This window comes from Dysidea avara, chromosome 4 (assembly GCF_963678975.1).
Source record: "Dysidea avara chromosome 4, odDysAvar1.4, whole genome shotgun sequence".
Lineage (NCBI taxonomy): Eukaryota > Metazoa > Porifera > Demospongiae > Dictyoceratida > Dysideidae > Dysidea > Dysidea avara.
In genome coordinates this window covers 15,792,209-15,809,751 of record NC_089275.1, presented here as the reverse complement: position 1 = coordinate 15,809,751, position 17,543 = coordinate 15,792,209, and the positions used below count along the sequence as shown (strand labels likewise).

At 38.2% G+C, this 17,543-nt stretch overlaps 1 protein-coding gene across 3 annotated transcripts in view; it reads left to right on the top strand.

The window, feature by feature from the left end:
* The first annotated feature begins 11 nt into the window (after nt 1-11).
* Nucleotides 12-17,543, top strand: part of LOC136253249 (1-phosphatidylinositol 4,5-bisphosphate phosphodiesterase delta-4-like) — a 30,779-nt gene continuing 13,247 nt past the window's right edge. Inside the window, exons 1-19 of one of the 3 annotated variants that reach the window (XM_066045884.1) lie at nt 12-301; nt 836-982; nt 1,667-1,864; nt 1,917-1,950; nt 3,405-3,534; nt 3,607-3,707; nt 4,476-4,539; nt 4,630-4,723; nt 5,555-5,672; nt 9,122-9,207; nt 9,577-9,697; nt 9,783-9,868; nt 11,253-11,335; nt 11,608-11,734; nt 12,905-13,050; nt 13,535-13,622; nt 14,481-14,525; nt 14,584-14,763; nt 15,122-15,229. In XM_066045884.1, coding sequence (XP_065901956.1) covers nt 79-301; nt 836-982; nt 1,667-1,864; nt 1,917-1,950; nt 3,405-3,534; nt 3,607-3,707; nt 4,476-4,539; nt 4,630-4,723; nt 5,555-5,672; nt 9,122-9,207; nt 9,577-9,697; nt 9,783-9,868; nt 11,253-11,335; nt 11,608-11,734; nt 12,905-13,050; nt 13,535-13,622; nt 14,481-14,525; nt 14,584-14,763; nt 15,122-15,229 — 2,179 coding nt within the window. In that variant the 5' untranslated portion in view covers nt 12-78. The other 2 variants (XM_066045885.1, XM_066045886.1) reach the window with 2 other exon arrangements.

The window sequence follows — 17,543 nt, the reverse complement described above, 5'->3', positions numbered from 1 at the left end:
CTTTTAAAGGAAAAGCCTAAGATTTCCGGAGTTGGTCTTTGATCTTTGCGGTGGGAGGCTAACTCTGTAGTGCTGAGAATGGCCACCTCAACAGAAGACGCAGTGGACCCTACCAAAGTGGAAGAAGAATCTAAGGACACTCTGGAAGCTGATAAAACAGTCGCAGATGAGCAAAAGGACGACACGACCCCTGCTGCGACTAGCGATGCGGTTGCTGATGATGCAGTAAAGAGCAAAGACGAGGCATCTGCCCCGGAAGGACCCGAATCGGATCGCACACTTAGCCCAGCACCTACTTTAGGTACAATCTTGTCTATTACAATACGGCAGGCTGTGCTGTGTGTATGTGGTGTATGTCCCTGCCAGTGGCTGTCTAACCAAGTTAGCAAAGGAATGCAATCAGATCCGGTTTGTTGTCAAACAATTGTTATTTAATGACCTGGTTTTGTTAACAATGTGTAACAGCAGCTTCAATGGTGTGTTTAGCTCCTAGCAGAGTTAATTTTGTGTTTATTAATGGTGCATATTGAAATGTTTTGCATAAACTGAAAGCCATATATTTCTACACCACAACTTAATAGATGCAAAGTATTTTTTTTTTTTTGCTAATTGTATATTGTGTTGTAAAATTAAATGTAATTGGTGGAATTACAATTATTTATTGATCAGTGATACAAATAGCAACTGTGGTGTATCTGATTATAAGCAGAGATCGTATCCAAGTAGTGGTGATAATAGCAATAATAGTCTAGGTCTATAGCAGTCTGCTAAACATTGTGTACTGTGCATGCACAATTTTTGATTTGAGATTAATGTTTTAAAACTTGTTTCCTAGTTATCGACCATGTTAGAATGATGCAGGCTGGATCAGAAATGATGAAAGTGAAGGGAAACAAACAGTACCACCGAACCTTCTGGTTGGATGAAGCTTTGACAACCATCTCATGGAATTCAGCCAGCAAAAAGCCCTTCAAAGCGAGGAGTAAGATGTTATGCAGTAAATTTGTTATTCAAATGTTGATCACTTAAAAATGTTACCTTGTATGGCTTTGATATTCAACAGAGAAACCTTACACATTCCTTTTACAACACCTGTTTTAATTGCTTGGAATGTTATGTGTGCCAAGCCCACAGCTAATGTGCTATTTTTAGAACTTCCTACCTCAAGTTACTTATATGGTTCACAGGTAGCTACAACTAATCCTTGTATAGTTACTTTCTGCTCTAAGGGATTGGATATCTTTTCAAAGGCCATCAAACTAGTATGTGTAATTGTGTGGAAAAGTACTCACAGTCCTGGCACCTAGAAATGAAATACCTATTTTGACTAGGCATCCCAACTTTTTTATTATGCCTTTTGAGCTTCAAAAGTATCTCTTATGTCTGTGTTGAAGCCTGTAGCTTTCTTTGTGTTCAATTATAGCCTCATTGTCCTATTTAAGTGATGATTGGGAATATTGCATCATTTTATTACATGAAAAATAGTTTTACTTCATGTGTGCTGTTGTGGAGGCCATTCATTTATTAGAACTCACACATGGTTTATCTCAATTACTGATACTGTATGTTCAGTGTATAAGATACTTGTTCCAAGTTGTACACAGTTTAGCACTTGTTTGTGTATAGTTACACTACCAGTCAATTGTCATGTTATTTTATTCTGTAGTTCCCTTGTCCCTTGTGAAGGAGGTAAGGAGAGGTGCCAGTACAGATAGCTTCAAATCATCTGGGAAGACATTTGAAGATGAAAAATGCTTTTCAGTCATCTATGATGCTGATTTTAAGACACTGGACTTGTTGTGTCCAACAGCTGATGAAGCCGAGATCTGGATCAATGGAATTATGGCACTCAGACATCACACTGGTATACTACATCATACCTGTGTTCAGATATTAGCTTTCATATCTTTGTTTAGACTCAGCAGCAATGATGTCCTTGGCTAGAGACAAGTAAGCCTGTATATTATGGATCCACATGTGTGTCACATGAACCTGCAAGTGTCGCAGTGTGCCTTGAGGCACCTTATAGGCTCATCGTTATATGAACATGGGCTACATGCCATTATAAGCTCCTTCTTTTGTGCGTATACTCAATATGTATGTACTAGGGATAGATGATATTGACATTTCTGCTATACAATTATTGTCATGAGCCATTATCATGATTATTGTCCACTTAACCACTGTAACAAAAATATATAGGTAAAATTTTGAAATGAATTCAGCTAGATTATTAGATTGTGTGTAAATACTGTAATTTAGCATATTTTGTAATTCATGAAGTATATAATAATTCGGTAATTATGTTGCTATGCACTGCTAAGGAAGCATGACCCTATTAAACCACAAATTACACACAAATATTTTAATTCTCAACTGTTTTATAGCGTGTCTATCGTGTTTTCCCACACAAATTGTTAAGAGAAAGCATCAAGGATTCCCTTGTTCATTCGCGTGAGTACAGGACACACCACTTTCTCTTTGAAGGAATTTGTTATTTCTGGATTTCATGAAGCCTATTATGCTGGTTTTTTTTGGTTCTATTATACACATATAACCCATTAGGAAAGTTGTCCACAACATGTTCTTTAACCCGTTTAACTCGAATTTTCAAATAGTGGTCTTAGCATATAACTTAGCTTCTCACATAATTTATGCAGGCAGCTGCTTTTGACACAATGTTTGTGCATGTGGGCGAAATGATGTGCACACACATTTTTTCCAAAACAATTACAGCAACCAGACACACACCCTGCAGCCGGTCGAACCTGGTTAATTAGACGATGTAGATTATTGCCAGCAACATTAGTATAGGTAATCTCACATATTTGAGTGCAATTAGGGAATAATTGTAAAAGCAACAGTCAAAATTGTACAAGGCAAAGTTGAGTGCAATTTTGGCTGTTACGAGTACAATTATTCCCTAATCGAATAAAAATGTGTGTGATTACCTACTAATCACACATTTACCATGTACTCTTCATGCTTTGTGGTTCAAATTGTATCCAGTTTTGTGTGGCCATTAACTGGTGATTGCATCATTCTTTCAGTACTTAAAAGGCTTCTTAATCTGATTGGCTCATTGAGCTACCATAAGATGTTACACTTGAAAGGCTTCATATATCACTCAGATAAGCATTTTTATAACTAAACACTGAGCTTGAATTCTCCAACTTTATTTCTCCAAATGCAATTTAGCTTGCTGTTCGCCAAAGTTGTATATCACTTTCTTGTCATACTTAAAAGGCTTCTTTGATTCTGTTATTTCATTGGCTGTGTTTTACAGTGCAATTACAAAAGCAAACCATGTGATTTGGGATTAATTGCACTCCTACTATTGAAACAAATGTGATTATCACTATAACTGAATAATTGCATGCATGTACAAATTTGTATTATTACAGATATATCAAGTCTATGTTTGAAGCAGCTGATAGAAACAATGATGGAACTTTGGATTTCCATGAGATAGTCAAGTTGATGAAACAACTTAATGTTGGCCTTTCTAAAAGAGTACTGAAGAAGAAATTCAAGGTGTGCATGAATTGGATGGGTGCATACAGCACACATTAATTATATACTTATATTATTATTATTTCTTTGTAGGAGGTTGATGATGATTTGAATGGTAGTTTAGATTTTGATGAGTTTTCCAACCTGTTCAAGGATATGGCCACGCGCCAAGAACTATGGAACCTGTTCATCAAGTATGTATAACCTGTTCATCAAGCACAGTCATGCGATTATTTCTTTAACGTGGCCACCTTGTTCTAGTAGCCTAGGTTTCACTAAGAGATGTAATAATGACCTCATTAATAAAGGCTCACCTACTGGATTCCCTAGCTGTTTTGCATTCATACAATGCAAGATGGTTGTCAGTTAAACTTAGTAACATCATGTGAAAATAGGATACCAGGGTCTTAAGAACCCTAAAGAGCGATAGAGCAGTGTAGTACCACTCTATTTTGCTAAAAGAGTTTTTTTGATGTGCTAAAAGGAATATGTATAATTAACTAGTTCATAAGTAACGACCTCACTTTGAGCTTGTGGGCTCCTGATTGCAAAACTAACTTACAGCTCTACTTTATTTTCCTGGGAAGAACTTAGAATACGTGAGAATTTAAAAAGCATCTGCTCACTTTTCATTGGGTGCACATGGATCATAAGTACAAATACCATTAGACCTGCCAAACCCTGTATCATTTTAATATGGCATATTAAGCTAGAATGCAGAAATTAAAGCAATCGCATGTGTAGTTCATAGCACTGTTAAATACTTAATTAATAGTTATCAGGAACTCCTATTAATTTACATACATCCTTAATGACAGTAATTTGCCTTCTCTGGGGTCCCATCATTTAGAGAGTGAGAGATATCTGTGGTATATGCATGTGCGTACAACCTGCATGTAGCCTGTATAGTTTACAATGTGTAGGTTGTAGTGTGTGTTTGTATACTAGTCATATCATTGTAGGCATTCCAGTCGTGACTTCATGTCTGCGGCAGATATGCAGACCTTCTTGGAAGTGGAGCAGAGGGTATGTGCATGCATACTACACTATACACCATGTTACGCATCTGCATTTTGTATTCCTGCACTTTACGTGAGTCTCTTACACGGCTTATAGGATTCTAAAGTGTCGTTGGAGGATTGTGAAGAATTGATCACCTTGTATGAGTGCTCGGAGGAAGGAAAGGAACAAAAGAAATTAAGTTTTGATGGTGAGCCTGAGCCAGTTATTTTGTGCACGTGCACCTTACATATATTAACAGTGACTTGGGAACAAGAATAACTGCAGTACACTTCCTCATGATGTGTTATGTACATTGTCATGTTACACACAGACCATCTGTCTTGTAGTTCATTGCTGTAAACATAGTTGTCACTATGGATTTAATGGGTTCATTGTTGGTATCCAGGTAACTGAACAATTTGTTACCATGGAGTAAATGTAAACCATATTGTCTCATTGGTCTCCTTGTTAGTGGTATACCAGTGATATTCATTTGTATGTATATACATGTTGTCTGTGTTAGAAGCCTTTTTGAACATGGTTGTTTCCTAACTACATGTATAGTGCATGTGTTACCAAGTGATGGAGCTAGGGAATGACACACATTACTTGCTATGCAATATTTTTGTTAGCCTTAGCTACACACTGCACATAAGCCATACATGAAACTTCAATAGGACACTGAGTTGTGGGCACCTTGACAACCAAGTGCCACCCACGATACTCTATAGGGTCTACCTATAGGTCATGTCTCTATTGTCATCTTGATCATTCAACCTGATTATTAATACTGCTATGAGTTTACAGGGTCACTCTGTGTATATATGTGTACACCATGACACCCTATTAATAGAGCCACTTTAGGGACCAAAATGTGCCTTAATATTATGGTTGTTCTGACAGACGTATTAAACAAGGTGACTGCTGAGTATTTGAATGTTCAATGGAACAAAGGGATACCTTGATAATCAGGACACTTCTACAGTATTAATGTGCACACCCTGAGAATAGATACACATTTGAGAATTATGTTGTTTAGGGTTCACGGCATTCATGCTGGGCCAGGAGAATGACATTTTCAACTTCAATCACAAAGCAGTCTACCAGGACATGAACCAGCCATTATCCCACTACTATATATACTCCTCGCATAACACGTGAGTTTGTTAGCAATATACGTATGATATGTAGTTCTGACCAAGTAGTAGTCTTATACTGTGTCAATACCTTTTTGTTCTCTTGTATATGTTTTTATGTACGTTTATTTCATACATGTAACCACGTGTACTTCACATGCATTTAACATAACTTCTTAAGTTGGTTTAGAATTTTGAGGTAATATTACATGCTGCAGTATACCAAATTAGACAAAATGTGGCCTGATTTGGAATCAAAGATTTGACATTCTGCGCAACTGTATATATGTGTATTCATATGAAAGTGAATTTATTAGAATCACTCCAAACCTCTAATGATAGGTGGTGCAAGACATTTGTCTCAAAAGTTCACAGAAGTTTTTTCCCATATATGTAGTAGCAAGAGTCCATGGACTCTTGGTAGTAGTGAGTGCATAACAAATGGAGTTGTGTGTAAACAATACCTAACCACTCACACTTGTACCAATAAACTCCAATTATTACTAATCATATAGTAACCTTTCAAGTGGTTGAAACTTGTAGGAGTGCTATACTCACCTGTAGTGTCAATAGTTGTGTGGAAATAGTGCCTGGAAGCATTGCAACCTCCTTCACCCATGATAGCATTCGAGCAAAGTTTGACTCAAAATTCGTATCAATTGACATAGGTGTGCTTATTGGTGATAATTTCCAAGCGTGCAATAATTGCATGCTATTTGGAGTTACTGTATTTGATCGGTTAATAGCCGTGGCTTGTATAATAGCTGTTCCCAGACAGTAGCCGCTCCATAGCCTAGAATCATTGTCATAAGAGTTGCCGTCAGATAGGAGCCGTGGTTTATATCTGAATATACTGATGCAAGTGTTGATAAGACATGCCACGAAACAGAAACCAAGCAAAGGAGTTGTATTAAGCCACGAAGTAGTGTTTTTGAGTGAAGTTAAAATGAATGATAGTATTGAAGGATGATTAAACACATCACTCATGAATCTGTACAAACGTCATAGCTAGGCAGAAGGCTGCTGCCACACATGCCTGTAGTAGCTGTCTTCACATAGTAGCCGTCTTCACATAGTAGCCACAGGGTTTTCCTTGCTGAAAGTTATAGTAACCTCAACCGGTCAAATACGGTATACGAAGAAGGTGAAGCCTCACATACAGCTGTATCAATGGTGTTTGGCCTACCACAGCTTGTTGGTAGTACAGTGTACACTGGTATAAATATCCAACTGTGTGGTCACACTTTGACCTTTGAAAGCGACTTTGGGTGGACCATCGCATAACTTAAGCTATAGCTATTTGGAAATTATATTTCAGAAGGCTCAGTTGTTTGTACATAGCTTCCAAGTTATCCTTGGTGAATTCAAGCTCCTGTCCACAAGCTCTATATTTCAGTAGTGCCAGAAGCTAGTACCAATTTTCTAATGATTGAGTCATCAACTGCTGTAGAATCTCCTGAATGAACTCCAGTCTGCTGTCAAAAAGATATTGTTAGTGGTGATGTCAGCTCCAGTTGCAGTTGAGGTCTTCACTGCAAGTGTGCTCCAAGCAGTAGAGCTCTCTTCCCTGAAGGATAAGTTATTTGACCAGATGAGTAAGTGTATGGAGGTTGTCTCCATGGCCGTGATCCTCCCTCCTCCCTTTGCCCCTTGCTAATCCCAAGGAGGGGGCTGCTGAAAACTTGGGGATGGCTGCTTCACTTTCTGGAGGTGTTGCAGATAGTTGCTGTGAAGTTTGGTCCTAACTGCACTCGTATCTCTGTCCTGGGCTGCAGCAAATATCACAAAGTGCTTGTTATATTGTGGTTATCCTCATCAGGGAAGTTTTGTTGGAGGTGTTGGCATGGAGGGTGATGACTGTCTCAACAGCATCACCTATACCGTATCTGGTGATTTTGTCTTCAAGCTGCTACTGTCATTTTCCAATCTGAGAACAGTGTGCCCCCCTCTGCCAGTGCCTCCTGTGTAATGAGCAGACCCCCCCCCAGTCTGCTGTCTTACTTGTGAAAGGGCTTTGGAAAAACCTTCACTTGGTTGGAGCTTTCGCCTTCCTTATTTGGATGAGGTGTAGAAAGGCCTTCTCCCAGAATTCTGTTCTAAACAAGGCAAAAACTTCAGCCTGGTACTGTAGTTTTTAGATTTTGGTTAAAGGACATGAATTCTTTGTTGTGTCCTCTTCCACAACTTTCACTGTCTGAGAGTCAATAACTTGACTTGAAGCATTTCCCAATAGAGAAAGGACTGACTACCTTGACATTGTTGGCCTGTGTTGATGTGCTCTATAATTTTCACTACTACATCCAGGAATAAAGCTGACAGCTGCTGGCCAAGAGACTATATGACCCTGGAGTATTCTGCCTTCTACAACCTTGGAGTCCGGGTGAGGTGGAGATCAGGAGCAAAGAATCGTTTTCTCAGCTGCTGCTTCTGTGTATTAGTCAGTCCAATGAACGCCCCTTTCAAGAATTTCTCATGGGAGCCGACGCAGTGACGAGGCAAACTCTGTCGCAATCACTTGAAACATTAGCAGTAGCTTACACTGTAGATGCTTCGTTGATATGATCCAAGAGTGTCTTACTATACATACTCCATAAGGGTATTTACATTGGACTGTACCTAGTTCACTTGCTGTTTCTACTGTTGCAGAACCACTTCATAGACCTTCTGTAACATAGCTTAGGGTGAAATCACTTCAAAATGAAGAACAAACATAACAAAACATTAGTGTGGGCTAGAGCTGAGTTGTCTTATGTGGCACTATTTATAGTCAGAGGAGGTTGGACATGCTTTAAGCGCTACTTAACTATATTGCATTCTTTTGTTTGGTATTTCACGTGACCCTCAATAGTCGCAATACTAAACTAAAAAATGATGGGGTTCACTGGGGTTTGTTAGATATTCAGGTCGTCCTTCACGTAAGCTTCAAGGCAACGTACTTTGTTTTCTAAAAGCACTCTAGATTTGGGGTTTTCTGTACTGAAACAAAGACCCTTCACTCAGTTATACTGAGATCGCTGTATTACCCTCCTCAATAAAACAGATTTTGTGTAATTTATTTTATTGGCGCTTTAAACTCTAGCTTTTTAACCGGCTTAATCAGTGGGGTTGACTGGGATTTATCACGCTGTTAGATTTAGAAATACATAAGCTTTCAAATGCACTATAGTTGTCTTGAAATGAAGATTTTCCAATGAAAATGTACAGCTCACATGAACGTGTCCAACCTCCTCTGATTTATAGTGTAGTTTAGTGTGCATGTGTGTGGCTGCATATGGTACACGTGCTTCTAAAACTTTAGAGCCAATTAGCTGTGTTGTATTAAAAACAAATACCAATGACCAAGTGTATTAATTTGTTAAATGTTCGTTTGGTTGTCATAATGATTTTGTACTGTAAATACCGAAGTGTCCTTTAGATGGATCTGTACACGTGCATGTGAGATGATTGATGTTTTCCTAAACACCTCACAGGTATTTGTTGGGAGACCAGCTTCGCTCAGAGTCCAGTGTGGAGGCTTACATCCGTGCCCTACATGCAGGATGTCGCTGTGTAGAGTGTAAGTGTGTTCAGTAATACAATATGTTGTCAAATTTCTCTCTTTGATTTCAATTGGCAAAAATTATTCATTTAGACTTCCACAGTGAACAATTTGTATGCATGTGTAATGAATCTGTATGTAATTTATGTAGCGAAGTATACGTTTATGTCTATGAGGTTCTAATTTTGTGAATTACCATATAAAGAGCCAACCGCTAACACTAAGTTGCAGAATATGGTTCTTTTCATAGACCCATTGCTTGGCTAATATGATATCAAGAGCTATTTATTTTTATTATGAACTCTTGATGATATTAATTAAACATCATTATCACATTTGTACATATGAGTGCAAACTTCGTAGCTATAATATTATCACCTCTTATAGTGGATTGCTGGGATGGAGAAGATGATGAGCCCATCATCTATCACGGACACACTCTCACATCAAAGATCCTCTTCAAAGATGTGATAACTGCAATCAAGGAGCATGCCTTTAGTACCTCACAGTAAGTTTGTGGTATGTGTTTTTAAACATGTCTCTGCTCAACTCATCAACCTCTTGATAGTAATATAACATGTTACTCTTGTTAGGTTTCCAGTCATCCTGTCCATTGAGAACCACTGCAGTATCAAACAACAGAACATCATGGCTGAGTATATGGTCAACATACTGGGAGGTAAGGCATTAGTGTACTGCATCTTCATCTACTGTGGATTTTCTGTCCGTTTGAACATTGCGTGTCGCGTACCTTACCACTAAGCACGTACCATTTAATTTACACACATGATCGTCATATTCAAATTGATACTACGCGGTATCTGCTACATGTCAGAGGTAGTATGGTTTCTTGTGAACCTGGTAGACGTGCACTCTATTCTGCTGATTTGCGATGGCGCATTGTATGGCAGCGAATAGGGATGGACTGGATTTTTGCAGTATAGCTGAAAATTTGAATGTTTCTGTTGGAACAGTGTATGGAGTATACAAATTATTTGAAGACACAGGAAACATACACCCAAAGATCAGGGTACAGTGGTTCCTCTAAAGAAGCATGCTTATCCATCTGAATCATATTTGCCCAGGCCTGAAGCTGTTCTGGCTTATAACAGTTGCCGTGCTTTATCTATAGAGCTTGAAACACTTCCTCCACTTTCGTCACTTTCTCTTGACCAGTTCTTAACTTTTGGCTCTTGTCATTCTCATCAGTACGTTTGCGCTTTCTGACACTGGATGGTTGTACTATAAATGGATCGTAACACCATAGCAACACTTCCTTTTTCTTTTCGTACAAGTTCTTCATTTCTTCAATGTCTTCATCATCTGTAATGTACCTTTTCTTTGCCCTGGTCCCATGACCTGGTTCATAATATCCCAACTGGATTTCAGTGGTAGGAGCTTTAAGCAGTTGCAGTACTTGTTCAGTAAGTTGCTGAACTGAAGCAACAGCTTGAAGGCCACGAAGCTTTCTAACCATGCCCTCGCTTTTCTTTAATGGGTTTATCACATTAATAGAAAACAGCTGCAAAACTGAGCATGAGCAGTTATTAAACAAAATTCCTAATAACCTTATCAGTAGACGTCATCTCCTCTTCTGTTAGCACACAGTCATTTTCTGAACAAAAAAGGGCATGTAGTTTCACCTGTAACATTACATCCCCATCACCAGGCTTATTGATTTCATCCTCAACTTCACCAGCAAACACTGTAACTCCATTAAAAGGCCCACTGTGAAATTTGCAGTCGTAATACTGACTCCCAACTTGATTCATGTTGCCACATTTCTTGGCCACGTTGTAATCACATGAGGATTTGAGTGGAGTACGCAATGTACTCACACAATACGCAATGTTCAAACGGACAGAAAATCCACAGTAAAGCTCAAATAAGTATTGTGTCCCATATTGGGTGTGCCACCTTGATGCAAGGTTTTGTGGTTGCAATAAAGTCACATACAAGGTTACACTGACGAGTGTGACAAAGTGTTAACAAGTGAACAAATTGCATGCCCATACACTTCTATAGATGTACAAATATGGCATATTTAATTATGTACATTTCAGACTTGCTCCACATGGATCCTGTTGATGAAGGAAATGAGTACCTTCCTTCCCCAGAGGCCCTTCTCAGAAAAGTGTTGATAAAGGTGTGTAATAACTTGTGTAGTGTATGGTCAGTAAGATAGGTCACAAAAATATTGTCCCTTTGCTTTCATGGAAACAACCATGCACTAAACAGTGTATACAATCATAACAAGCAGGGCATTGTGTAGTAGACTGGATATTGTAGTAGTGTATGTTCTATTGGAGTATTTGAACAGGAGCAGTTACAATGCACTGTCGGGCGTAGTGAGCCTTGTCAAATTTTGTTTGTGCTGTTGAGAACTTGAAAGTGCTAAATATATTATATTTCCAATAGGGCAAGAAGCTGGCTAAGGATTTGGAGCAGGTTGAGGTTGATGATGATGATGATGGTGCAGATGTATCTGATGAAGATGAGGCAATGGATATTGATCCTCATGATATCGACCATGCTAAGGAGAGAGGTACAGTGACTATTCTACTAGAGTATTTTGTAAACTGGTGTACTCTCTATATACCTTTCCTATACAAAAATGTTACCCTATAACTGACCTCACGTTTGCTGTACGGCAGACAGCTTGGCAGTGTTAGTGAGACATAATCAAACCCAAACATGCCTTTAGAGTGACCCCAAAACACTTCCTACAAGTTCCTATGGAATTTCAAAATTTTATGTACTAAATTTTCTACTAACTGATTGACTAACTTATGCCTTCAGCCTATAGCAAAACTGGACTGGCTGCTTGATTTCTTCACTGTCCAATGTCAATGCTTCTCCTACCACAGCAGCTACAATGGATGCGTCATGGACTTACCTTTGTCCTCCCTTTGTGTTCCATTTCTTTCTTCACTGCTACATAGGTGTTGATCTGTGGGTAGCATGTACTTCCTTGTGTGGCCATCATGTTCATAACACAAATTGTCCCATAATATCCATAGTGACTTGATTGATTGCAGAAGCAATAGCTGAAAGAAGCAGATGGTCACTTGGCTTTCACTGCTTAATAGTCAGGACCTGCATTCACACTTGAAGTTTGTTTGATATAGAGTGAATGTCTGTCACCATTCTATCCTTTGATGTGGTATGTGTGGGTTTACCAGTCATAATTATGATGTAAACAAACTAGTACAAGGAATTTTTAAAATCCAAGTAGTGGGTCATAGAAATAAAAAGGTAGTGAAACAAGGGAGGCCATGTACACCTGAACTGAGAGGTACTACTGAGTTGGATTACATTCTGTGCATGTTTCATAACTGAGAAATCTAGTCACAGCCATAAAAGGAATAATTGTTAATTGAACATAACTATAATATCTATTTTGGAAGTTTATACAATGAGTTGCACCCAAGTGATGGCATATGGTTTGTATGACATGTGCTAATTGATATGTTAAGTAACAATTGTGTAATGCATTGCTTCATGAACACCTGAGCTATGTGTGCTGTAGCCTAAGCTTTACCATCAAAACTGGTCAAATACCTAAAGATCCATTACAAGTGCCCATATCCTGTATGCTATGTGTGTGCGTGCATACGTACGTACGTACGTACGTGTGTGATATAGACTTGTTTTTGTATATACACTATGTGTCACTTATATTAATGATGAAAGCTGATGTATGGTTTTATCACAGCTGATGCTGGTGAGGATGGAGTAGCAGCCCCAACTTTGTCACCGACACCTCCTGGAAGGTTCCGGCGTACCTTCTCCTTCCGTCGTCGTGAACGTCAAGACAGTCAGAGTAGTGGTGCCACTGCCAAAGAATCTACTCCTGCAAAGGTACTGTACATATACTACATTCTCACCATAAACTTCCCAGTGTGTATTTGTGACATGAAAACATGCATGTGTGAATGCATAATCTTAAGCCACCTCATTACTAAGACCACCTTATTATAGTGGCCATGTTAGGTACATTTCTGCAAGCTTCAAAGAGAGAATATTTTAAATAAACATACTGTATATGTTTATCGCTGTCACGAGAGATAACCTTATGATGTGCAATTATGCAACCAAATATGGTATCAGGTGTTATGGCTTATGTATCAGCTGGGAAAGCAGTACATTGTGTTGAAAAGACTCTCGGACCCTCATGACATGGATATGTGATTTATTTTGCATTGATCTGAGGTGTCAATGTAAATATTTGTTTGAGATCATGAATGATACCCCCTCTGTTAAAATTTAGTGGGATGTGGTAGTGACTTTTCTCTTGTATGCTAGCTATCAGGTGGTATGTTATGTACATATTGTCTTTACACAGAAAATCAAGTTAGGCCGTAAACTGTCCAAAACAGTGAACTATGTCCAGTCTGTTTCATTCAAAGGCTTCTCTGATGCCTTCAAGATTGGTAAGTGTGTTGTGTGAGCTCTAGTTTGTGATGTGTATTTAGTTCCATGACAATTCCTAAATAAGTTACCATAAAATTGGGATTAGTAGTAACTTACAGTACTTGGACAGTGCTTGGAATAACAAGCGATAGACAACAAGAATTGATTTGTACAGTGCCTATACAGAAAAAAGATTACAGATGCTTGTTTAATTGATCTATGTCTCGAGTGCAATGGACTACAGAGTTAGGATTTGTGTCATTCTCTTCACCATGAACTAGAGCATTCATCAAGCTAAATATACCCATGCTATTAAACAAGAAGGCTGTTCAAGCTTAGAAATGGTGACAGTAAAGTTATTTTTTACTGCAACATAAACAAACATACATAACTGATGTTTGTTTCATGGTACAGAAACAAAACAAGTTATTCTCCATGAAACATTGGTATATTAAGTATTTCAATTTGTATATTCCTTCATTGTTGACTAAAGCAATTTAAACATACTGTACGTAAAATTATTTATGTAGGACGTGTTTTTTTACCCAATGCATTTCCATGGCATTCATCTCAAAAATAGAATTACACGAACAAGTCCTCAGCAGGTCACAACTGAACGTTTTCCGACCATAACATAAGCCACTGTGTATTTGTGTGTGTATGTTAGTTTCAAAAATATTTTGTTCATTAAAAGTTGGTTGTAGTAAATGTTTGTAAGTGCCTTTCATATAAGTACACTAATTCATTTAACAGCTACACAAAATTATCATCTGTTATAAGTCACTTAATAATTTGTTCAGACAATATGTCTTTAGCATATGTTTGTGACTTATTCGCTAACTCGGGTGATTCTTCAAGTGTTGTGTGTGCATTGTTAGGGAGCTCACATAATCCATATAATTATTTCTTGGAACTAACAGAAAGTATGTATGCACACACATGTTGTAGTTTGAGTATTTGTTATGTATTTTGTATTTACAGGTAAATATTACCACATGTCCTCGTTTGGTGAGGTGACTGCTTTCAAGTTGAAGAACCAAAGTGCCACCGATTTCTGTCAGTACAACAAACGTCAGATCAGCAGGATTTATCCAGCTGGCAAAAGAATTGATTCCTCCAACTATGATCCAGTTGAGATGTGGAATATGGGCTGTCAAATTGGTGAGTACCATTGAGAATGACAACTTGTCTTCTTGAATACTTACAACTACTGTGTTTTGCCATATGTGTGGTTGAGTAGTAATGAACCCTTGGGTTATCCTAGCACCAAAAGTGACTATTCAATTGGAGTATTCCTTCACTAGTGTGTGTTTTGTTAGAGTAAATATGTGAAGAGCTCAGTATATAAATTCATGGACTTCAACTTTTTTAGTTTAATCCTAGCTAGGAGAATCCACTAAATATATTATTAGTTAAGGCAACTTCTTACTACACAGTGTGGTTTCTTTCTCTTGGTAAAAGACCTTTGGTTCTTCCCTTATCCTAACATGTATGTAGCATTGTTATTCTCTTTCTGCAGTTGCCCTAAACTTGCAGACACCTGGTTCAAAGATGGACTACAATGTTGGCAAGTTCCAACAAAATGGAGCTTGTGGCTATTTGCTGAAGCCAAATGTGATGAGAAGTGGTGAGTACATATTGTACATGACAGAATTGATTGAAACATGTGTAGGATATGTTGCTGTGTTATTTCAAGAAAGAGGGAGGGAGTCCCTCATGCATTTGTAACCTCCTTCACCATATGTATAAACTTATTTAACCATTTCTTTGTTAACCCTTGAGGTTGTAAAAGACTTTGAGGAATACAGAATGAGTGTAAATGGCTGGGGTCTTGCCTAGCACCACTAAAATCATATGTCAGCAGACAGTTTATTTACCGGGCTAGGGTACATGAGGAAATCTAAAAACCACAAAAGCAACAAATAAAAAACAATGAAAAATGGTGACTGGTTGTTGCCGATTAATTTTGGTTTGAATTATGTGGTCGATCCTCATTATGATAAATCAACTAACATTAATGGTTCAAACTAACTGGTAGTGAGTTATGAATCATTTTCTCAAATTGTGTAAAGGATGTGCTTTTGTTGAAATTTATTTTTATGAGTTTTGGCCACCATACTTTCATTGTAGGGTAATCTCTTAGGCACCTTTTTATCCTTAATTTATTACATCATGAGTAAACGAACATGAATAACATAGCCATATGAAAAACACTTAGGGATGGTCCACAATTTTCAGCCTTTTTGCGAGCGTACAAGCCGTATGCTAGGGGGTAAAATCGTGTGAATGCTTTTTAAAAATGCCGATCATGTGAGTTGGCAAGAAATCCAAATGCAGTCCATAAGGCTGTAGTAAACTGCTACTGCTACTTAATTAATCCGTCCATTTAAACGGTGGACTAAAGTGAGCTGATGCTGTTAATGCATGGGCCCAAGTCAACACCATGATTGGAAATGGTGTGCCTCAGCGAACTCTGGAGAACAATGTAGGGCTACCAATGAAGTGAGGCTTTATAAGCTTAAAGATACTAAAAGCCCACTGAATCATGCTTCAAACTACAGGTAAGACAGTTATCTGTGAATGCTATCCCACTAGGGACCTGTGAGAAAGCTAAAACAGGGAGTCATAAGCATGTTACTAAAATGTTGAAGAATGCAGAAAAAATCCCTGACCCAGTAGTGACTGATCCCCAGCAACATGCAGTCTAGGCATGCGCCAAAGGAGCCACAACAACCGGGTATCAACATGATAACACTGCAGGCTTATATACTTTTATAACAGCACTTACTTTCTTTCTCTTTAGTCTTAGTCTAGCAATTAACACTGATTAATGATAAGACATAGCTACACTGCTTGTTGCTTTTGTTTTCTACCTGCAGAAGGTGTTATTGTGGGTTTAGGAATACTATTGGGTATGGGAGGCTGGATTATGTGAGTACTAATTTATTGAATCTACATAGTTCTGGTAGTTGTGGGTTGCCCAGAGAGAAAACTGTCTCTGTAGAGGTACCCACATCGGTCCACCTCAGACTATGGTGAATACCCAACAAACTAGCACTGCTGTTGCTACTGTCAGTGGTAGAATGGTTTTGTATGAACACACTGAAGATAGCCAAGAACAAGTTGTTTCCGTGATGTGTATATGCACATTTGCAAATGTGCATCAGGTTAATACTAATGCCTGGTGTGTGTAGGAACATTTCCTTCAGAGTATCAGCTTCAAAAGCATCAAAATGATAAAGCCATAAGATGCCTAAAAGATAATGCAAACACCATAACATGTATTTTGCAAGTATTCGTGTATTTGTTCTGATATACAATACGGCCATACAGTATGTGTCAACATTTATACAGTACGCTTTGGGATGGGGGGGAGGGGGTTAGAAAAAAGAGTACTCTTTGTATGCTTGCAAAAGGGCTGAAAATTGTGGGCCACCCCTTAGAAAGTTGCAATGCTTTGTTTATAGCCAAATGAGGCCTATATACCGTACTTTGATGATTAAAATATCTATAAATATGTACGTATTACATTTATTTTTAAAAAAAGGATATTTTAAAATTTTAAACTGTAGGGTTTTATAGTCAAAAAAAAAACTGTGTAGCAGGTTAATTTCAAAGGTGAAATTTTCAAAGCCTAGCTGGATTAATTTCAAAGGTGAAATTTTCAAATGTTCAAGCACCGTGCATACCGCCAACAAAATTTTTGGTAGTGCATGTTTAACTGAGTGAATTGTTATCAAGATGGTGGCCATTTTTACCAGTGCAAATTAAATAGAGGTAAGGGGATATCATGTCTACAAAGAAATATGGATCGACCACTACACTAAGGGGAAATTCTGCCATGCAGACAAGTTACGAGAAGAGTGAGAATTGTTGCACGTAGCCATGCACGGCGGGTCAGTCACTTGGAAAATCCTCGATGATATTTGAAATTTGGCCTT